At 46.9% G+C, this 23,675-nt stretch overlaps 1 protein-coding gene across 6 annotated transcripts in view; it reads right to left on the minus strand.

Moving 5' to 3' along the window:
- MTM1 (myotubularin 1) overlaps positions 1 to 23,675 on the minus strand; it is a 92,055-nt gene that overhangs the window by 45,189 nt on the left and 23,191 nt on the right. For 2 of the 6 annotated variants that reach the window (XM_047715842.1, XM_047715843.1), the window contains exons 3-6: positions 21,707 to 21,779; positions 19,899 to 19,993; positions 7,997 to 8,107; positions 4,017 to 4,118 (exon numbers count right to left, since the gene is read on the minus strand). In XM_047715842.1, the coding sequence (XP_047571798.1) occupies positions 4,017 to 4,118; positions 7,997 to 8,107; positions 19,899 to 19,993; positions 21,707 to 21,779 (381 nt within the window). The remainder of the gene's footprint in view (positions 1 to 4,016; positions 4,119 to 7,996; positions 8,108 to 19,898; positions 19,994 to 21,706; positions 21,780 to 23,675) is intronic. The other 4 variants (XM_047715845.1, XM_047715847.1, XM_047715844.1 and 1 more) reach the window with 3 other exon arrangements.

Consider the following 23,675-nt stretch of genomic DNA (forward strand, 5'->3'; position numbering starts at 1 on the left):
CTCTGCCTTAACTGGGATCCTGCTTCAGAAAGGTCCCTTCTCTCTGTTGCCTCAAGAAGAGGCAAGGCTCCGCACAGATAACATTCGTTTGCCTTCCTCAGCTTCCAAGCGAAACACTGGTTTGGACTTCTCTGTTACACACCAGGGTTACTTACCTAACCTGGGACCCATGGATGAGCTTCAGAGGGGCTGGAACCCTAAAATTCTATGTAAAGTTTTGTACTTAAGTGCATTCATCAGGGGATGAGAAGCTATAATTTGTGTCATGTTATCAAAGGAATGCATAGCTCCAAACAGACTAAGAACCATGATTTCAAATCTACATCTCTAGACCCTTTTCTGAGGGGCAGACCCAAAATCGCTGCTGTCAATTCTGTCAAAAAGTCACAACGCTAACGGCCACACGAACAAAACACAGAACTCCCCATCCCTCCCTCCTCGTCCTGTCTTCCACCTGTTTCCTCAAACAAAATCCCTGTCTGATGTTCCTGCTCTGTCGACAGCGCCCCATCCTCCTCACCCCTCAACCTGCAAACCCCAGAGGGAAGGATGATTCATTCAGCTTCCCTCACTGTCCTCTCTCACCAAGCTGCTGCCCAAGCTTGTCATCGCCCAAGCTTGTCATCCCCCACCCCGCCTGGCCACCGGCACCACTGTGTCCTAGGTCAGGCACTGTGGCCCTCTCGCCTGACCCTCGGACTGCCCCCACCTCCAGGCTCCACGAGCTCTCTGCTCCAGCCTAGTCTGCATGACCTTGTGTCCAGTTCTCACTCACTCCAAAACCCTCCGCAGGTCTCCACCACATCTCCGGTTATTAGCTCCTTCCCTAGCAGAGCTAAGACCATCCACCGCACGAGCCCAGAGCTCCTCCTCCCCACGCTCCGACCACAGAGCGCCCGGCCACCCTCGTGAACACTCCGCAGCGCGCCCCGCTTTCCTCCGCTGTGCCGAGGGTCAGGGTCTCGCCTCTGCCTGCAACTCCACTTCCTCCACCGGAAAGGATGACCATCGTTCGAGGCTCAACCCAAATGACTCAAACTTCATGCAGGCTTTACCATGCAGTCTGGACGTGTTCTCTTCTCCCTGGGACTCCCCAGTGGACTTCCTCTGCATTTCTCTTACAGCATGAAGGTAACTCTTCCATTTGGGGGCCAGACACATGTGTCCTAGCACTTCTGTCACATCTCCGAACGGGACTAGGTTTTATTCCCTCATCCCCTCCTCCTGCTCCCCGGCGCCACCCAACACAGCATCCCGAAATGAAGCTGATTCACAAGACAGCTGCACACGGTGACAATCCAAAAGCCATGGCAAGAGCTGATCTGTTTCTACCTGTATCTTGTCTTGTTCCAGTGACTAGTTTAATTTTTTTTTTTTTAGAGATGACTTTGAGTGGTTAAAAGTTAGGGAATATAATTTTCCAAAACTTTGTATAAGCAATCTGGCTGACATTTTTTTCTCAAGTTTGTCATTTCCCAAGGAAGAAGCAAGGACTTCTAGTGCAGGCACAAAAATTGACGCCAGGAAGCGCAGACGAGAAGGCAACTCTGTGCCGACTGCTCCAGCGACAGCGCCCTGCGCCCCCAGGCTCTGGTGCTAAATCCACGACATCCAGAAATGTGTCCTGTATGTTTCCATAAAATGGATTTTTCCTTCACTTGCTACTAAACCTGAGTTCAATAAAAAAAAAAAAAAGCCATCATTATACAACCCCCATGCAGAAGTCATTATGGTGAGGTGAGAGAGAGAAATAATGGCAGCTCCCCACCTTGATAAGCCCAGAGTATAGCAGGGGGCAGGCAATTCCTACATAATTATTACGTAAGGTGGACTGAGGTACGTGCTCTCACAGAGGGACCTGCAAAGCCAGAGGCAAGACAAATCCTGCAGGGGGGACGGGGGGGGGCACCACAGGTATATAAAAGGACTTAGGGCTCAGCAAGGCGGTGGAGGATGGGCTTTAAAGAGACAAGGAGCCTGCAGGTACAGGGGACAGAGAAACCAGACTCCGCTCTGAGAAAGTTCTGTGTATATCAGAGGAGCACAGACAGTCCTGTGTGCTTGGAGTGTACAGTATAAGCCGTGGGAAGTCACCGAGTTTGTTTTTGTTTTTACGGAGAGTGGGGCACTGTGACATGATTGCAGTTCAGTGACAAAACCACTGGCAGCACCGTGAACGTGACATCGGAAGGACAGAAACTGAAAGAAGAGAAGCCAGTCGGGAAGCGCCGCTTCAAACAGGAAGGCCAAGGAGAAACGGGAAGAACCATGGGGGAGTCACTGATGAGGAGAACCTACAGGATTTGGAACAGATGTGGCTCCGGGAGGCAAGGCATGGGGACACAAAGACACTTGACTTTAAGTTCTCAAACCTGAGCAACTGGGGATCCTGCTCACTGAGCTGCGGCATGTAGTGGCGAGGGGGCTGGGGAAGAACAAGCCTGTGAGGCTCGAGGACTTCCAGAGGAAGATGTCCGAGAGTTAGGCTGGTGACGCCCATCAGAGGCCAGTGTCGGGGCTGGATTTCGATATCACCCATACAGCAATGACAGCTTACGCGATGGGATGAAACGAAACCATCAAGGCAAGCAAGTAACGTGAGTGGGCAGCTGAAAGGGGACCACCGTAGAGATGGTCCACGAAGGAAAAGACAGGAGCAGTGGAGACTGGGAAGGACAGTCAAGGTAACAGAGTAACACAGAGACCAGGACTGGCTGGAATGGGGTGCTCCAAACCACTGAATGCCGGGGGAAGAGCAAACAGAATGAAGAATGAAGTGAGCCACTCGATTTGGCCATTAAGAGGGCCTCCGTTCCAGGAAGGTGCCTACAGTGAAGCCGGATACCAAAATGGGTTGGAGGAATGAATAAACCAGAGACAAGAACAGACTAGAATGTTCTTTCCAGAGGTGTAGTTGGAGGCGAGAGATGGGCCGGTAGTTTAGGAGAAAGCGGTTCTAATACTTGCCTTTTTCGGGGAGTAAACCCTAAAAGAGACAAAAGATGTCAGAGAAAGGGGATCTTACAGGAGACGGACTGAGGCCTCTGCTTCTTCAAACCTGCTCTGTGAGCCATTCTTCAAATTTCTGATAATTTGGGGCCAGATACGCAAAGTTCAAGATAGAACATGTTCCCTAACTGAATTTTCATGGATAAGACTTACATTCTCACTTTCTTTTGCCCTAATCGTTAAAGAAATTGTTAAGTACTGAAATAGGTTTTACATCACACATTTAATCAAAAACTGAGAAAAGGCTGAAAATGTATTCAACTCTGTATCATTACATTTGTTTTAAGCATTACATTTGAATCTGTAATCAACACATGACTCATGAGGAGTACTCCCTAAATCTTTCTAGACCTCCAGTTTTTGTATAATCGTCCCTTCCATCAACCATGAATTTCCTTTGCCTGGAACAACTGTTAATGAAATTTGGGAAGAGAGAAACCTTGTCTCACCAGGGGAAAAAAAAAAATCTCAGGCCCTTATCGCCAAAATACCTAAAAGACAGCCTCAGGGAGAAGGGCTGCATTACAAATGATCTTCTTCAACCCCTTCAGTCCATGCAATGGCATGGACTTATCCTAGACTCACACGCATATTTTTTTTAAAGAATTATTTCCTTGTTCTTCCCTTAGCAGGCAGTTGCCTCCAAGTCTGTTTAGAGCCAAGCAGGGGAGAAGGAGTGGGGAGAGAGGATGCAAGCAAGGCCTGGTGGCCGAAGGAAGGCACCCACGTCCGCTTCATGGCCTCCTGGCTTTGCAGAGGATGAGCCAGGGCTGGGGGTGTGCTGGGGGAGGGAGAGCACAGGCTGCCATGGGTGACGCTTCAGTCACCTGGGCGGGGCCATCCCATACAGACTAGCAGAGGAGAGGCCTGCTCCTCCTGGGAATGCTTCCATCACCTTTAATAAACACCCTGGCACTCACAGTAGGCCGGGGAGCGCGGCGCAGAGAGTAAATGAAAGGCGAGACACCCGAGAACCTCCCGGCGCTGCGGAGAACCCTGGAATTTACCAGACTGTGGGCCAAGGGAAAGGCGTATCTTGTGAGGATCTCAAACATATCCCTTCTGCTGTGGCCTTCCTGTTTCAGCGCGAACCTCAGGTTTCTCATGTCCTGGGGGGAGGGGGGGAAACAGAGAAATTTGACAGTTCAGTCTTCAGATAAAGTGACAATCCTTAGCAAAAAATCTCTTCAACTAAAGGAGCGGAAGATTCACTTACCTGGAAGGGCAGTTAATCTAGATTACTAAGAAAATCACTTTGTTTTTGTGTGACATTTGGAAATATCCAGTTTAAGAACACCTCAAAATACTCCCATTGCGGTCATGAATGTAAAGACAAAGCAACTAGTGTTAAAGAAAAGACAGAGCTAAAATCATTTTCTAACAAGAAAAATCAAACCTGGCCTTGCATACCAACTACAGTGTCTCCTTCAACTGGTTTCTGTGGTATTTTCACTATAAAAGAGTATTTTATTCACAGAACTTTTCAAATGTGTACCTGCTATCACATGTGAGCTCAAAATTGTCAAACATGTCACGAAAATACGGAAGCTCTCTCCCTCTCCCTCATGCTCCTCTCACATCTCAGTCTAACAAATCAGGAAATGATTGGCACCGCGCTCTCATCCAGGTGTTCCATCACCAACATTGTTCCTTGTGCTTTCAGGAACTAAACACTAATGCTCAGAACTGGATTCTAAAAGGGGTTTTCAATACATATCTCTTTGCTAAGCAAGAAAAGCTTCTCATACACTGAAACCAAACCAAAAACAACGACAACAAAAGCTCCCTTAACTATCAAGTTGCATCACCTATCAAATATATAACGTTCTGTCTTCCTTTTAAAGCCAGAGTTGTTCAGGTTGTCTCCTGAATCAATCACGGTGCTATGACCGAGTGGCTGAACACTCAAAATACCAATTCAATTCGGAAAAATGAGCTCCATCGGGACCCTGGGGGACTTCGGGAAGGAGGAGGCTGGGTTGGTCCCTGTCCTTTTGGATGTCACGATCTTTACATTTTTTCAAAGTGTTTTTTCATGTAGCATCTCAGGAGCAAAGGTAAAGTTTCCTAAGCCTTTGGCACAAAGGACTAGCAAAGGCCTTGCTACATACGGGGCATCCCAGAATGCCACTGGCAGCAGAGGTAGTATGAAGAACTAGACCCGAAGACCTTGACCGAGTGACCCAAGACTGCTCACTCTCTATACAGATGGCATCTACTGGGTCTTGCTACCTCTAGGATTCTGTGCTTTCATTTCTAGAAGCACAGAACTGAATAAAATCCAAAAACCAATTCACAACATATTCCAAGGAAACTAGGATATTAGCTGTTGGCTCATGATGCAAAGCAGTAGTCAAATGAAAGGGAATAATCATTTCAGTGGGATGACATGCCTCCAGAGGATTTTACAACCGAGCCACCAGCACAGCGCTGGGCAGCGGAGGCTCCATGGGGCTCGAAGACCTGTGTGCATCTTTCCTCCTCACAGCCTAGGGTCAGCTGATAACTCCCTACCATCACTGTTCTTAACCACTTGGCCGGAATTTCGGCCATTTCTAGATAACCATTTATTCTGAGCCATCCGTGATTCCAACAACTGCTTTCTGTGTGCCAAAGCACAAGTGATTCAAGCAACTTCTGGTTGCCATCTGATTCAGATGTAATTAAAGGACAGAAAGAATTACTACCTCATCTTGCCAATAAGAAAATTGAAATGGAAAAGACAAATGACTCACGGGCGGCAGCTCACCAAATCTACGACAGAAATATGAGCGTATCCTAAGTGGTAAGTTCCACCTGAAGTCAGCCTCCTTAAGGCTGACTCCTCAGGGGAGGGCCCCTGAGAAAGAGCCTTGCAGCCAAAGAGCCTCACAGCCCCACCTCGGCCTGTCTGACAAGTGGGTCACGTGGCGATGCACCCAGCCTCGCTGTAATAAACGAGTCTGAGTAAACACCCCCCTGCCACACAACCATACAGAAGGGCTGCTTTATGGAGACTTCATTCCTACAACTCATCTCTAGAGAAACACCACCCATCGCTGCTGACCTCAAAATACCACAGCCTTTAAAGCAGTAAACACGGGCGAGGCATGGAAGTCGACAGGAGGTTTGTTGGTGGTTAAGGTTTGGCTTCATCTCCCCTGCCCCTTAAGGCTCCAAGTTGTCAGCAGGGGCTGGTGTGGTGCCTGGGGGTAAACATTCACATATTCAGAGCTACCTTGTCCTCTGCTGCTAGACGATATCCACTGGGACTTACAACCCCCAGCTGAAAGGCACTGCTGGTGAGCAGAAATCCCCATGCCCAGAGCTAGTAGGACCAGATCTGTAGGGTTTAGAACAACCCATCTCCCTGGAGCAACAGTGGTCTTAGAGCTCTAGACCCCAGCTGGGGCTGACCTCTGCGAGACCGCCCCACCACAGCAGGTTCCTTTTCTATCACCTTCGGGTCTGCTTCTGAGGACATGGGACTTGCCTCTCCCAGGGAGATAACAGAATGAAGAGGCTGAGCTCCAACACTGTTCTAGGCCGTCATCTTTGGGCTCAGCGCTAATTCCAAAAACTACAGGTATGTGTAACATCTGCGAGTCATGCCTGGTGAGTTGTCCCGAAGCCTCTTGTCTTTATAATAAACAGTCAAAGGATAAGAATGTGCTTTATCGTATTAACTTTGGGGACACTGATATTTAAATACAAATTCTTTCTATTGACAAGGCAACAAACAGCACTTTGAAAAAAAATTCTATTAGAATGAGAGTCACTTTCACGGTTGTCAATATTAGCAATCCCATTTTCCTTTGAGTACTGTAACATAACGCTCTACTCCCATAGATCCCTTTACACAATATGCAAAACTTCACTTCCTTCAAAGTAAATCCCTGTATTTCTAGGCCCCAAAATGAAGACAGTAGCTGGGATCATAAATAAGGCATTTAAGGTAGCCTGGATTAAAACAAAAACCAAAAGAAGCCAAAGTGGGTGGTGATAGGGAATTCAGTTCAGGCTTAATGACCAAAGAATCCTTTGCTTTGTGATAGAGTGTACTAGTCCGTCTTCCAATTTTATAAACCGGAGACAATAAAATGAAGATACCATATTCATTATCAAAACAAAACTACAGGAGATGAGTTTTAAGAAATCACAGTGCCTGAGCCAAGGTCACATCTCCCAGATCTAGCTGTGAGAACCACTGGAACGGATGACCTCCACACCCCTTCCAGCTCCTTCTGGGACTGGACATAATTCTATTCTATTATTATTCTATTCGGATTGTAACCATCTGACACATAATACCTGGAAAGGACGTATTCTTGCCAGAAGGTTTACCCCGTTGTCTACAAAGTGTATTTGGATCCCAACCTTGACATCTGTCGGGTAATCTCAGCTCAGTGACCGAACTCTTCTTAGGCTCAAGGCTTCATAAGGATAAAATGGAGACGCCACCTAGCACGTGTCTGCACCGACACAGATGCTCAATGAACAGTTACTATTACAGCTGAGTAAATGGTATTATCATTAAATCTCTGCTACCCACTGTGCCAACGCAAAACGGCAGGCAAAACATTACCTCTGAAAACTCAGCAAAAGTTAAAAAGGTTGTTAGAGGCATATCCTATTCACGGAGGGTAAAATCTCTCGCAATTTTCTTTCCTTTCACGGTATGAAGGTGTCCAGCTGGTAACACGTCACGTAATGGGACACTGGGAGCAGACTCGGGCAAAAACTAGAAAGTGAGAAAATTCTATCCATAAAGTCTTCTTCCCATCCAGTTAAGCTGACAGAAGGACAGGTCTGAGTCCCCGCAGGTCTCTTTAATAGGAACTACTTCCCCAGGAGGTTTTAGAAGCCTGATCATGAGGGAAGGACCATTCCTGGGCCTTAGATGAACCAGGGTCTTTGATTTTTTTTTTTTGTAAACCCCCATTAACTGTTACTCATCATTGAACACTAATGTGTCTTTTTTCACATAAGAAAGTACTGGATCTCTTACTTTACAAGTAATATCTAGACCATAGGAATTTTCGCCTCTACTTGTCGCGCCTCCCATTTTTTCAATTCTGGAGATCACACCCAGAGGGACATCAAGTATTAGAGCAGAATCCTGTAATGGACAAAAATGCAAAAGTCAATATTTCCGTATCATTAAAACACCAAAACCACTTTCAAAAAACCATATGCTTTAGGGTACTTTTACCTTGGCCCCTTTTACCACTTTCTATGAACAAAAACAGGGTACAGATCACACATGAAAGAGCAAGCATGAGAACAGCCAGTTACGCAACCAAGACGCACCCCCGAACATCTGCGGCGCCTACAGAATCAAGACCAAACTCCTAGGGACACAATTCCAGGGCCCCGTGCTGTCACTTCCAGCTGGCCTCCGCAGGCTTTTCTCCCACGCCGGTGCGCACTCCCAACTATGTGACAACCTTCACCATTCCTCAAGCACAGTCTACAGTCAGGCCTCTGCGCTTCCGTGCATGGTGTTCTCTTTGCCCAGGGTGATCTAGGTTCCCCAACTACCAGATGTCTCCCCATGGCTTAAGCCCTGGTCCAGCAAACACCACCTCTAACAAAGCTCTGCTTCCTGAGTAGACAGAACACAACCAACCACTCCCGACCTCCGAAGTTCTACAAGGCTTGGTTCAGACTGCGGCTGCGCCATGTGCTTTCCCATATCTGCCGGAAATGCACAGGTCCGTGTTCTCTCCAAACCTGGAACCAAACATCTGGAAGTAGCACCTAGCTGAGGCCTGGGTGCATCTCCCACCCAAGAAGGGCCTGAATGCACAGCAATGCCTCTCCATCATTCCTCATCCAATGCTGGGCGCAAGGGGTCTGTACAGGCGCTGGCGAGCCAGAATCACATTCATGATGTCACACCACGGTCATCACGAGCTGCCAGCAGCTGCCACACATGGAGTGAGTCACCTGTGCCAGGTGCTGTGACGGGGGCTCCGCACGTGACGGGGGCTCCACATGCCTCATCGTTTGGATTTTATCCTCCCGGCCATTCCAGATGTTGGTGTAGTATTCCCGTTTCCCGACGTGGCAATCGAGGCTTTAGAAAGCTTCAGTAACTTGCTTGGTAAATAGGGGGAAGGGTTGAGATTTGAGCCAAGGTCTGGGAACACACATCAAAAGAGCCAGACAAATGGTCCCAGCCTTTTGACTCTGTAACTGCATTCTGAAGAGCTTATCTTACAGCTACTGCACAAGAGGACAAACAGTTACATATGTGGAGATGCTCAGCGGAGCCAAAGGGTCCGTCAGTGTGGAGAAAACGACCGTTAGTCAGCTTGAAGGACGAAGCCTGCAGCGCCGAAAATAATCACAGTGCGTGGAAAAATAAGCTTACGTGGAAAAAAGCAAAAATACTACAAAATACAAAATACAATTACTACAGTAATGTAAGATACATATCCACATGGACAAAGACAAGGAGGCCTACAGAAATTGGTTAAGTCCCATGTTGTCCTGAGTGCTGCGATGACTTTGATAATAAAGAGAATACTTTCAAGGTGCTTCTTGAAGTTCTGTTCTTTAGAAGATGTTCCTTTGGGGGGATACAAATAAAGTTTGGGTTCTACTTGAAATCCTTCCCCTTTGTACAGTACAAAAACTAAGCATTTCTTTACAGAGTAGAAATATAGCTCATGGGTATTCTAGAAATTCAAAAAGTCTAAGAATCGGGTGCGTCCATGCTATGGCCCTACTACTCAGCTACAAAAACACAAGGAACTATGGATGCGCACGACGCCACAGAGGGCTCTTAAAGGCACCATGCCGAGTAGCAGATAAGGCCAATTTCACAAGATCACATACTGCAGGAGTCCGTTTATGACATTTTTGAAGTGATAAAATTATGGAGAGGGAGAACAGAGAAATGGTTGCCATGGGGTGTGGGGAAGGAGGGTGTGATTATACAGGGGCAGCAACAGTCGCAGATCTTGATTGTCAGTGCATGACTCCATGATTTTATACATGAGATCAAATGGCACAGAATTAAATGCAGAAACCCACGAGAAAATGAGTGCACGAAACAGTGGTAAAGTTCAAGTGCGGTCAGAGTCTGTTAACCGTACGGTGCCATTAATTTCCTGGTTTTGATCAAGCAATATAGTGACTGGAGAAGCTAGGTAATGCACTAGTTTTCCAAGTTCTCAAGCATTCATAACTATTTCAAAATAGAAAGTTAAAGAAAGCGCAAGAGCACAGTCACCATGGTATAGGGAAAAGAGTGCAAGCTCTTACACTAAACAAAACTGGTTCGAGCGGAGTTTTGACATTTATTCGCTGGGCAGCCACGTTTATCTGTAAAGTAGGGATGATTATAGATCATGGACTTAAGCCTGTCACATGGTAGCTAGAAAACAATGAAATTCATCATAATTATCACAAAGAATATCTTCATGTTTGGAAGACATAACTGCTCTGCAAATGCAGCAGATCCGTGCACTCTCACAAGCAGCTACGGGTCTTTCCCTTCGTACCCCCAAGGAGGCATTTTTTAGTTGTGGCCACGGGGTGAGACACCTCACTGTGTGACTAAAATCCAAATGCCTAGAGAAAAAAAAAGACACTGCTCAGTAACTGTGTACATATACAGCTGTGTGTTATAACATGTTTACTTCTCAATACAATCTAGTTATTAAAAACATACCACAGGAAATCTGTTCTGTTTGGACTGAGATTTACAAGTGCCCAAGTGTATTCCTAAATGTCAAACTTACACCCGGAAACACACAGATTAGACACTAAATAAAAGTCCAATACCCTAAGATCAACATGGAAGCAAGAACGTAAACAAAAAAGATGAGACCTTAACCACTCTTTGTCCTTGAATAGAGGAAATTCTATAGCTCTGATAACCCTGACCCAACACAACCCAGAAAATGGGACAACTGAGGACAGCTGGCCAGTTCCTGACCACAGGTGCCCACAGTTTAATGAGGGTCCTTGCCATGTTCTCCCCGAATGACAGGTTCGAGATCAGACAACCCAGCAGGCCAAACTGGAAGATCCAGAAATAGGAAAATTAGCTTACCTCTGTAGAACCCTGAGTTGTTACTATCTAAGTATCATTAAATAGTGAAGAACTCTCAAAGGTCCCTTGAACTCAAAATTCTGCACCTCTAAGGATCTGAAATAGTTGAGAAGTAAACAGAACAATCTAAAAAAGATGACTTCATTTACCATCTCTCTCGAGTGTCTACTGAGTAGCAGAAACCATCCTGGACACTAGGAAACACAGAGATAAATAAGATACAAGTGCCGTGCGAATGGGAGATGGGACATGTGTACCCAAAGAGCCGCGATGCCAGGCTGCAAGTACAAAGAGCCATCAAAACAAAACAAAACACAGCCCACATCCAGACTAACAGGATGAGACGTCAGAGGAGGGCAGAACAATTTCCTATCGATTGGCTCTCCTGAAGGTTCTGTGGCAACGGCAATGTTACAGACGAGCCTTACAGGACGGAATAATAGCAAGTAACAGTGACATCAGCCACACATGTGGGAAAGCATGGGAAGTTTATAAAAAATAAAACACAACACAACAAAACAGCTGGTCAGGCTTATGACAGGGTGGCAGGGGAATTCCTTGGGAGCACCCCAGGGCTTGGATCAGGGTGACTGGGATCCCTGGAATGTGTTTCGAGAAGAGAAGCGCAAGGACAGACCAGTGCTTTCTGAAGATCCCTTCGGCAGTACTGAGCGCTGTGCAGTAGCAAGGAAGGGACCACACCCAATCCTGGGAACCCTGGAAGCTACTGATTTAAGGCAAGAACCCGAATGTGGAGTGACCTAAGATGGAAGCAAAAGGAGACATGAGCCACTGGGGAAGCATCAGCAAGGACTCAGATTTAGGCCTAGACAGGAGATGTGATCCCAGCAAGAGATGGGAAAAACACAGAAAGGGGTTTTGGAGAAAGATTAACACTGTCACTTCGAGACACACTGGCTTGAAGGTTATGATAAATTAGTCAAGTACAGATAACCAGGAGGCGGCTGGAATTACAGAACTGGGAGAGGTCCCTCAAACTCAAAATGTCCAGAACTAACCACATGATGTTTATCTCCCCAAATTACGTCTTCCCATCTCAGTGGCTGCTGCTCCATCTGTCCCATTACAAAGGCTGGAAACCTCGGAGTCATCCTTGACATCTTCTCTGCTATCCCTCATCCAGTCTCCCACATTTACCTCTTAAATCTATCTTGAACCTATCACCCCCCTCTCCAACTTCCCCGGACCACTGGAACAGGCACAGCGGTCTCTTTGCACGGACTGGTGCTCCGCTTGGAGTCTGCCCTCTGCACAGCGGCATAGGTGATCGCTGACAGAAGTCAATCTGATGCTATCATTCCTTTGCTTAAATCATGTCCAAAGTTTCTTGCTGCTCAACTCCAAACACTTCCATCCTTAACAGGGTCTACAGGCCCTTGGTCATCTCCCCTCCATGACCACCTCCCCCCCAGCTCATTCCTTGCTGTCCTCCCTGCCCCCAACCCAGCCCCAGGGTCATCTATTCCTGTTCCCCTTGGTCTCAGTGCCTCTAGCCATTCCCTCAGCTTGTCCTCCCCCCCCACCCCCTGGCAACCATCTAGGTCATTCCTATTCATTCTTCAGACCAGAGGTCAAACACCATTTTCTCAAAACCATTTCCCAGGCTCCTCGAACAGCTGCATTCCTGTACTACTCGGTAGTACTACTCGGTCCTGGGCTCCTCGCGCTCGGCACTTGTTGTTATGCCCCGTGTGATTATCTGATCACTGTCGGTCCCATCAGCACGAAAGCTTCATGGGGGACAGCCTGCGTCTGCTGTGCACACCACTAGCTGAGACCACAAATGGAAGATACGGAATGACCGAAGGCTCTAAGAGTAAAAGACGAAAGGAGAAAAGGCTCAAGGAGGGGAATTTGGTTTGGAAAAAAGGCAACTGGGCCCCTCCTCTCAGATGAGAGGAGGAGGAGAACATGGGTGAAAACAGCAGCAGGAAGTGAGGAGGGCGGTTTCTGGGAGCTCAGGGACGAGGCCTTTTAACTGCTCCGCAGAACAAGACAGGAGGTCAGCTGCAGCACATGGAGGGTTGGTCAGCGAGGCAGTCGGGGAAGGAAGGAGAAGTCAACATGAGATGAAAAAGAACTGCCCAAGGAGGGGGAGACTCTGAGGCCTGAAAGCCTGCACTTGTGAGGGAACTAATGCATTAAATCCACGTGACTTGCACAGCAGGGCCCAGTCACCCACAGCCTCTCAAGTTCGGGGGCAGCGGACTGGGAAGGACACACGGCAACAAGTGGCAAGGGAACCCAAGGGGCCCGCGGACATTGCTTCCCCCTGAAAACAGCGCGCGTTCTGCAGCGGCAGTGTAAGGAGTGTAAGGGCTCGAGATTGAAGCTTAACACAATACCTACAGTCCGACCCTAAGTTCCCACTGAAGTCCCACTTACAGACACATGAGGATGTTTTATTACAGTCTTTTTAGCGTTATTTCCGTCCCCTTGAAAGGAAAAGAGGTGCGAGATCTACGAGTCTGAAGAACTTAAAGGACAAAATCTCACAAATCTCCATTGTGTTTTCGTGAAAAGAAAAACCCTCCAGGAATGCTGTCCGTCATCCCTGTAATGAACTGGATGCGCCTTCCCCCTGGGAAAGAATACAGATCTGCCTCTGAAGCCGCATAGGAGAGGGCGGCATTCAAGGCTCAGAGCTGCAGCCAGTGAGAGCGACCACGGAAGCTAAGCACCGCCCCACCTGTGAGACGTCCAGCTAGAGGTGGCGGACACCCAGCACCTGCTCCCAGCTCGTTTCAGAACCGAGTGAGAGACAGAGTCTGACTGACACACAGCCACCCATCCATTTCACCTGTCCAAGCCCTGTCTGCACACTGGTAAGCCGTCGGAAGGCTAAGTAAACAGACCTCATTTTTCTAGTCCCTCGAAGAAATACGTTACCAACTACAGAGGAATGTGTGTGCCATCTTTACAGAGGGTCTTAAACGGTATTAAAGAATCTTTGGGTGATACTCTGCCTTAAAAATGCAATCATTATGTTCCTAGCTTTTAGAGACATCGCTCCTTGAATTGAATCCAGGAAGAACACACTGTTTCTGACTTACTATCAGAAAATGATGGTAAGTCATTTGACGTTTGTCATCTCATCAGCATTACTCAGTTGGAAGGCCTAAAAGCCTCCATCCACTCTGCTAGCTACCACACATCTGCCACAGCCCGTTCTAGTTTCAGGCTGTGTGGAGTGACCGCGAGCGAGAAATACCCACTTTCAGATGGGAGCGTCTCTGGGGCAAAGGGGCGATGGGGTTTCTTTATAAAATTCCTATCTTAAATATTTCAAAATAATTTTTCAAACGGGGTGGGGATAAACGTGTGCTCTAGGTGGAAAAAAAAATGGCCTGAAGGAAAGTCCAGAGGAGAAAGCATAGGGCTTCAGTAGTGGTCACTGAGTAGAGCACCTGAGCCAGAGCGTGGGGTGGGCACACAGGAGAGGCGGGAAGGTGCCGGACCTCCTACTCCCCGGTTAAGGCCCAGGAGCTGAGGGAGGAAAGGAGCCACGGACAGCTTCTGAGCACGGGGATGGCACAACTATAAAGACGACTTCAGGGGCACCTGGGTTGCTCAGTGGGTTAAGCCGCTGCCTTCAGCTCAGGTCATGATCCCAGGTCCTGGGTTCGAGCCCCGCATCGGGCTTTCTGCTCAGCGGGGAGCCTGCTTCCTCCTCTCTCTCTGCCTGCCTCTCTGCTTACTTGTGATTTCTCTCTGTCAAATAAATAAATAAAATCTTAAAAAAAAAAAAAAAAAAAGACGACTTCAGGAGCCAGAAAGAAGGGAGTGGGGAGAAGCAGCGGGCAGGGAGGCCAATGTGTGGCCCCTGTGATGGCCCGGACAAGACCTTGGACTGGAGGGGGGGGGCACATGTGAAGGCTGTGCAGAAAGGAGGACAGGGGCAGGGATCCCAGGGCCACTGGGGGCCAAGCAGCACCAGCCCGCGAAGCGAGAACACCAGAGGAATGTACTGGGGAGGGAGAAAAAGCCAGACTCCCGCCTTGGCCCATGTATCTGGGGTGGGAGGTGAAAAGCCCAGGGCTCTTGAGCAGGCGGTAAGAAATGAGAAAGCGGGGAGGCGCCTGGGTGGCTCAGTGGGTTGAGCGTCAGACTCTCGGTTTCAGCTCAGGTCCTTATCTCGTGGGTCGTGGGATCGAGTCCTGCGCCTGCTTGGGCTCCTGCTCTGTGCAGCGTCTGTTTGGGGATTCTCTCCCTCTGTGCCCTGTCTCCCTCCTACCCCCACCCCTGGCTCTCACTCTTGCTCCCTCAAAAATATATGAATCTTTAAAAAAAAAAAAAAAAAAAAAAAAAAAAAGACCAGAAAGGGGCCAGAAGAAAGGCAGCCCTCGAAACCCAAGAAAGCCCAGGAGCGACAAGGGGATGGCTCTGCCTGTCAGTGTGGCCAGATGGGGGAGGGCGCATGGGAAGGAGGGCGGCCAGCAGGCAGCATTGTCCTGACAGAAGACACCGCCCCCGGGCGCGGAGGAAGCCCTGGGGAGGAGCAGGACTAGAGAGAAGCGCGCAGCCGCCTGGAAGGTGGAAGGAGGAGAGAGAGGCCGATCAGACTGACGCATCCACAGAACAGGTTCCCACCCGGGCTCCTAGCAACCTAATGACCACCCTCTGTGGCCTCTGCTCATTCTTTATCCTTCCGCGGTCCGCCCCCTTCTTTTCTGAGTCTCTCCTCTTCTACCGACACCCACCAAAGCCTTTGCTCAGATTATCTCCTGCTCCCCCACCCCGGCCCCGTCCCGGGAGAATGTTCGTGCCCCTCAGAGCGCATCTCCTTGTCACATCATCTTCTCAGGTAATTGTGTGGATGTATGCAGCTTTCACCAACACAGACGTGCTAACAACTTCACCAGCTTCGGAGTCACGTTTCCAAATGCTTCGGAGACATCTCTTCTCAGTGGCTGTACAGCTATTAAGGCCACATTTTCCAAGAATCTCCGGGGGCTCATCTCCGACGTGTTCCTTCTCCCGTGAGGTCCATTTCAAAGGCATAATTCTAGACTCAAGTCCATCCTCCAAGTCCCGCCTCCAAATGGCCACCCCATGCTCCTGAACCTTCTGCACTCTTCTCTGCTGGTGTGATGACAACGGTGTGAAGCTCTGGCTGCCCACCTGGGCAGCTAGCTTTTCCGTCAGACACACTGCAACTGGTGTCCCTTCCAGAAAGCCACATCCATCACATGGTTCTGCCCGTAAGCTCTGTGCTGCTGACCTGTGACTTGTGAGACTCTTGGGGCCGGCTCTTCTTCAGGTTTCAGCTCCTGCCACCCCATGCCCCCTCCACCCAGCTCCGACAGACCACCCAACTGTTGCCACAGTATGTGGTCTTCTCCACATTGTCACACAAGTGAGAGGGAAACGCCCTACCTGATACGCTCCTCCCTCTCTCCCCTCTTGTCAAGGAACCTGTTTCCATTCTTCAAGACTTGCTTCAGATATCACCTGCTCTCCAAAGCATGCTATGACTCATCACTCGGTGAGTCACGGTCTCCCTCACAGCCTCGCAGTGTTATGCAACCACTAAAGGCTTTGTCATATCATACCCCAATTACTCGCCTCTGTGTCGTTGTTCACCGAGCTCGGCATTAGTTCACCGCGCTGCGTGGTGAAGGCTCCTGAATAAAGTTATAAGCATCTGAACGCACAAAGGGTTACTTTGCCTTTCTCACCCACATAGCAACTGAGCCCAAGGTGTTTCCTAGAAAGGAAGCTGAAGCCGTCTTCCCCCTGGTAGTCTACAGATTACAGAGTATTACATGCCTAAAGTGCCCCCACGGTGGTCAGGAGATCGACCCCAAGCCAAATTCCTGAGCCCCCTCAAGGTCAAAGGGGGGCGATGAGATTTCCAAACTCCAGAAGCAATGGTGGTATCTGAGATGCCACAATTTAGTGAGGTCCGCACGGCAATCGAGCCGCAGCAATGAAGCCTGTCCCCTCCTGAGTTCACTCACAGAATACGTTTTTACCGAGCACCTACTATCTGCTGGGCTCTGTGCTAGCCGGGCACAGAGGACCAAAAGGACTCAGCATTAGTAAAGGCCAAACACAGACAGACAAGCATTCCTGGCCTCAGACAGCTACGGAACAAGAGGAAGCAGTGCAAGATGTCAAATTGGAGGTGGAGACAAGTGCTCAGGAGACACAAACGAACATGGAAAGGAAAACGGGGCAGGGGCGCAGCTCTCGGGCACTGAGCACTACCAGAGGCGTGTGGGGAGAGGCTCTGCGGACTCGGAGAGGGAAGGGCTCCTTCCAGGGAAGCTGGAAGAGTCTTTGAAGAGGGTGTAGCCACTCAGGTGGGTTCTGAAGGACAAACAGCGGCTTCCACGTACGGGGAGCACAGCTCAGACGGTGCACCAGTACAGAGGCAAGGAGGGGCCTCGCATGTTGGGAGAAGGGAAGGTCGTGGTCTTACAACAGCACCGGCAGCAGCGGGAATCGAAGCAAGAGAAGTCACGAGGCTTTTTACGCCACGTGAGGGACAATGGATTTCATTCTCTGGGCCATGGGGAGCCAACGGAGTTTTAGACTGGAGAAGTTGGAGGCAGCATGCAGGGCAGAGTGGAGGGGGAGATGGCCATGAAGGAGGGCCACACTGACAATCCAAGGAAACAACCACTGTGCTTCTACTGTCCTGGGGAACGGGGCAGGCAGGAAACCTTGCCCTTGACACCGTGACGAATGGGACAGCGGACTCCCCAGTCAGACCGCGCTCCCACTGCAGTGTTTACCTACCTGAAACGAACAGGTGTCTGCTTCAAAATGCCAGTAAGAGGACAGCTCTTTGTCAAACACACAGTTTGCAGCAGAATCCACAACTGATGTTCTTATTTAGGACTTTAACAAACACTATGTTGACTACGTTTTAAGGTGTTTGCATGACCACTTACATGGCCATTAGCTTCTTGCTCTTGGACTTATACTTGGACTAAATGTCATAGCCGATTGGGTTAAAATGTTTATGTGAAACAGTAGAAGAAACAAATTAGTAGTCGGTGTCTAATGGGCCTTTTACGTACCCATTCGGTGCTAATCCCCACCTTCTACAGTGCCATATGAAAACCAGCTAAAGCTTGCTATGTGCTTCCCCAATTAATTACCAAAGTCCCAGGTGCTCATTCCAAGTGGAGGGGAGAAAACAGAGCATGCCTGAGTCCACTCTCTAGATGTCCCAAGTACTGACACACGTGCTGCTATTTCCTTCCGGCCTCTTTTCTACAGACCGGTTTTGCCTGGGTTACATAGTTGAGATCGTACAATCTTGTTATGGCACCATGGTTTTAAAAATTTCCCCAGCTCATCATCAGTGACAGCATCAAATGGTACTGGGCACGCGTGGCTGGCCAACAAAACAAAAGTCTCAGAGGGGAAAGGCACTGTAACACTTGCTTTAATTCTCATTTTGGATGACTCTTGCATATATTAGCATAAAATCTCTCAATGTGTCCCAATTTGACTCTTGGGAGCCATACATTCCAAGGCAGCTCTGTCGTGCCTCCCTTCCGTCTTCTTTTCTTCAGATGAAACTTATTTTGATCAGTGCTCATACTGCAGCCCCTTCACAAGCCTGGTTCCCTCTGTCTGAACCCTCGCTGGTTTGCCAATGTCCCTCTTAAAACATGGCACCTGGATTTGCACACAACACTTGAGACAGGACTACAGTCTCCTTCTGCTGGCTATTACATTACACTTTGGTTAGCTGAGTCTATAGGGATATTTGTCATCGATCATGCCCAATTCCTGGATCGAATAGGGTTCAGGTCTGTATAAAGTAAATGTTAGCTACACGAGATGTTACATCCATTAGGTTCACTCCGATACCCTAGTCCATTAAGACAGTTTCAAATCCCAACCCTGCAGTTAGCATAGTCTGTAACTCCATCTAGATGTACCACCACCGTTTGGCCCATGTTTCTTAGTCATATGCCTCAATTTAATCAAGACAAGGTGTTAGTAACATAGTCATGAAGAAATTATGGAGTAAAAGCAAAGACACACACGCTGGAGTCCCCCAACAGTGTCTATATCGCCTGTGTATGAACTGCTGTTGGGCTACTCTCCCACAGACCCTAGACCTATCCATGCCTCCTCGGCGCATCCCCCAAGTACAGGCACCACTTCAGGCCGGCCCGGGCGACGGCAACCCCCTCTATCTGCCACAGGTCCTTCGGCAACAGCCTCGGAAACTCTTCACTTGCCTCTTCCCCTCTGGAGCACCTCGTCTCCGTCTCTCACTGTTCCACCAGTGGCACGTTCCTTGAAATGCTAAGGCACAGATTTCATGGCCATCGAATGAAGAGGTAGAAACGGCACTAAGTCATCCCATAGGCATTCGAGTGCTAACCCTCTATCTAGTACTATGTGACCACTTGGAAAGTTCTGGAGCAATGGGCCTTAACAAGGGATTGGCATCAGCATCCTCCTCTGTGAAGTCTTAAAACTTTCAACTGTACCTGGACTACAGGCCTGGACGCTGGGACACGGAACACCTAGGGGATCTGTAGTGTCTGTTAAGCTTCTGATAAAGAACCACTATTCTCTACTAACTCCTCCCAACTAGTGAACAGGTCCAGTTACCAACCCCTCCCCAGTGTTCTGAGGATGGAAACTTCTTACTTTTAAAATCCACACTATTCCTATGTATGCAGGTGTTAGTGATGAATGAGCTCTGCGTAAGCCAAAAATTAAGAGCCAAGAAGCGAATACATCCCCCATGTTAATCTGATCCACAGGCAATGCTGCCAGGGAGAAGAGACACAGTTTAGCATTATCTTTAACAGTTAGGGTCATCTTTATGGTCTTAGATTCTACTTACCGTTTCCAAACTTCTTAAATAAAGACGATAATTTGTGATGTAAACTCTTCCCTTAATGGGGCCATTGAAAGGACATATGTAAATAACTTCTTTGTCTATTAAGATAAAAAAAGTACCCTAAAATAATGGAAATATATACCAAGATACACAACAAATGGCACTCATTTAATATCAACTATGTGGCTAAGAATAACTACAGTAAAAAAAAGATCCCTGGAAAGGTCAAAAAGCGGGCACTATGTTTCTATGTTACTGTGCCAGGTCAGGTGGACTCACAGGCACTGCTTCCCTGAGCTTGACCAAAATGCTGGCACCACTGGGGGCAAGGTGGTAGCAGCTGGAGACCAGAATTGAAGGCGGGGCTGCTGCCTCGACCCCCAGTGGTTGCACAGGTAACTAAGGAGCTATTCAACCAGAGGACGGCCTTTCGGGCAGGACAGTCTCGTGGACTAACCACCAGATTGGGTTTGAGGATGGCCAACCTCTAATCGCGCAAACATCACGATGTTTTAAATAAACGAATGTCAGTGGTAGAAATATTCCTACACTCTATTCTTTCTAATAGTCCAGAGAAGAGTTTTTAGCTGGATTCATTTTGATCATTTAAGGGATAGAAAACAGATGGCCAAGAGCATAGTACATCTTTAGTAGACTCAAACATAAGGAGAGACTAAATCAGGAGACTTAATTTATTATCATAAAAAGATCTTTCTGTTATCTTTCAAGGATGTCCTTGAATGTGTTAACAGCTTTTAATTCTTCTTAACAATTTTGAAATCCCATTCTCCTCGGGTGTGAAATGAAAAATACCCAGTAAGGCGACTTCATGCAAATTCAATACAGGACTACCTCAGTTAAGCTTTTGAACTGAGGCAGAGCACCAAAATTTCCTATATGAAGGCCACCCAAAGTAAGCCATCCACTTTGCTCTTATCCAGAAATCGGGATGGATGCATGCCACTGGTTTTCAAGAATAGCATTGTGTGCAAGTCTGTGGACATGGAAGAGTGTCTCATGGTGCATGGCTAACTAACTCACAAAGGCACCATGTCTTACACCATGTTTTAGCCACTGAAGCTAAACGATCCAAACTTCAGTGAACACACCAAAAGGCTCCTTGAAACGATGGCAACTGTATCACCACCCAATACGTGCTAATCTGAGGCAAGGGTGTTGACCCTAATATAAAATGTGAATGCCCACAACATCAGCATTTGGCTTAGAAGCTGCCAGATCCTTCAGTATCCTTAAGTCAGAATGATCTGGTCCTTCCAAAGTAGATCCCTTCCTCTTAGGGTGAATTTATCATGAAAAAATAAGCCAACAATTGAAATACTGCCTCAATATTACTAACTCCAGTTATCAGACAAATGAAAGCTACTTAAGCCAATGTGGTCTCCTACATTACAAAGAAAAGACTACTTAGACGTTAAGTCTTCATGTTGATCATTTTAAGGCACACATCCTAGGTTGGAAAACCTTAATGTTATTTTGTTCTTATAACCTCAAACCATGAGAGCTTAGACCTCCAATGATGGACATTTGAGACAGAATCCACTCCCCCCCCGCAAGTAATTCTCAGTCTTGGGCACAGAGGGAAAAGTATCAGTACCCTGGACAGCGTGAAACTCTTCAAAGAACTCTGCTCAAGAAACTAATGCAGAGAGTTCTCCTTATGTTACCACTTTCAAACAAAGCTCGCCTGTGTGCCTAAATTTGAGTTCTAAAGAGAAAGTGGGGTTGAAGCCACCTGTTCCTGCTGGGGTTCTCATCAAGTTATGCAAATCCTAACTTCACAGGACCCTTACCAGTGATACGAGTTTCTCCTGGAAGTCGAGGAACAGCCTCACTGAGGTCCCGATTAACTCCATCCCTAGAAGTCTGGAAATGAAACAGGGACATCAGAAAGAATGACATTACATTTGCCCAGATTTTTAAGCAATGTGGAACACAAGCAATCAGAAATATCCCTTGTAAAGAAAAAAATTAGAGTGATATTTACCATTACAGAAAAGTGGCACAGAAAAAAAACAAACCACCCAAAAGTACAACTTAGCATCAATATTCATTAGCTGTGTTACATTTTAGTCTGTAATGTAAGTAACATTAGCACACTTTTCAGTATTAATTTTTAAATACCCCTTCTAGGCGCTTTACAGTGAACAGTGTTCAGGAATGTGATAAAAAGTCAATATTAAGCATATTCTATAGAAACTCGCATACTTCAGCAGCTTTTTTTCCATATTAAATATTTAGTCATCTTATGTTAAGAGCAGAAATGAAAACTTCATTTCAAGGGGGCCTTAACTTAATAACAGTAATTACAGAGTCTTCCTATAATGTCAGAAAATTATTTCTTACACATCAGGTTTCTTATTTTACTGAGCTCCTTCCTCACATAGGTCACTATATAAGAGGAAAGGGCGGCCGAGCATTTTTACTAGGAGGGCAATCACTTCATGGGCAAAGTTAGTAGATACTTCCCTCTGAGGGTTTTTGTGAATATTAAGTGAAACAAAATGCACAATTACACTTTTGGGAATTATCACGGGCTATGCAAACGTAAAGTATTATGCAATAAGAGAACTGTGACTATGTATTTAACTAAGATAAAAGCTGTCAAAGGTACTCACTGTACCTTTTAAGGACCACAGTTCGGGGTCCGGAGAATTAGGTACAATTCAACCACAAAATTGGGGAAACAGGTGTTTGATTAACACAGGAGAACATGGGATTAACACAGGATATATTTTATATTAGAGTCACATTCCACAAGGACTTACAATTACCTTCATGAAGTAACTCTTGTGTTTAGAACTGATCCTTGAGCATAACAATACTATTACAATAAAAACTTAGAAAATCTTGGGGATGAAAAAGGTTGTAAACATGACACCCAAAGCCGAAAACATGAAATAGGAAACACTGATAGATATGATCACATAAAAAAGTTAAACCTCTGTGTTTCAAAATCAAAATGCCACAAATATAATTAAAAGGCCAATGATAAGCTAGGAAAAAGACCTGTAATGCCTACTATAAAGAGTTGATTATCATAATATGTAAAAAACACTTAGGAATCAATAGAAAAGCATCCTCTCAAACACCCCAAAAAGCAAACAGGCAAAGGACATGAACAGCCACTTCAAAAAAGAAATACAAAAGGACAATAAACACTATTTTTTTTAAAAAAAGGCCACCCTCATTAGTACTCAGGGAGCTACAAATTAAAAGACACTAGCTGGCTCCCTTCTGATGGTTTAGGCATCCCTGTGCACTGCTGGTGGGAGTGTAAATGAACCTTCCTGGTAGATAATTGGTAAATGTATCCAAGGCTTCAAAGGGTCATGAATAAAGCTTATTTTAAATTCACCCCTTCCTTTCAATATATGTTTCAAAATCGCCCTCTAATTACACAATTTTCTCCTCCATACCTTGAACAATTTTTTCTTAACGCTGTACTCATTTCGCTCACACAACTATTTTATCACCATAAGTAGAACATAAGGCCAATATTTGGGAAGGTATGAGAAACTGCTCAGTGGGCCTTGGCCTTCCAATATCTCCTTCAGAAAGCTTTCAAGGCCCAGAGATTGCCTAGTATCTTAAATATAATGTCGGGCAGCAGTCCACAAAACAGAGGTTCTCAAAAATGAAGTTACATGAAAGGATTTACAAATGCAAAACTTACATAACACATACATGGCAGTTTGTCTTTTCTGGAACAAGGTAGGATAATAAAGAAAACCACATATACTGAAGAATGTACATTATGTA

Source organism: Lutra lutra, chromosome X (genome assembly GCF_902655055.1).
Source record: "Lutra lutra chromosome X, mLutLut1.2, whole genome shotgun sequence".
In the NCBI taxonomy this organism is placed as follows: domain Eukaryota; kingdom Metazoa; phylum Chordata; class Mammalia; order Carnivora; family Mustelidae; genus Lutra; species Lutra lutra.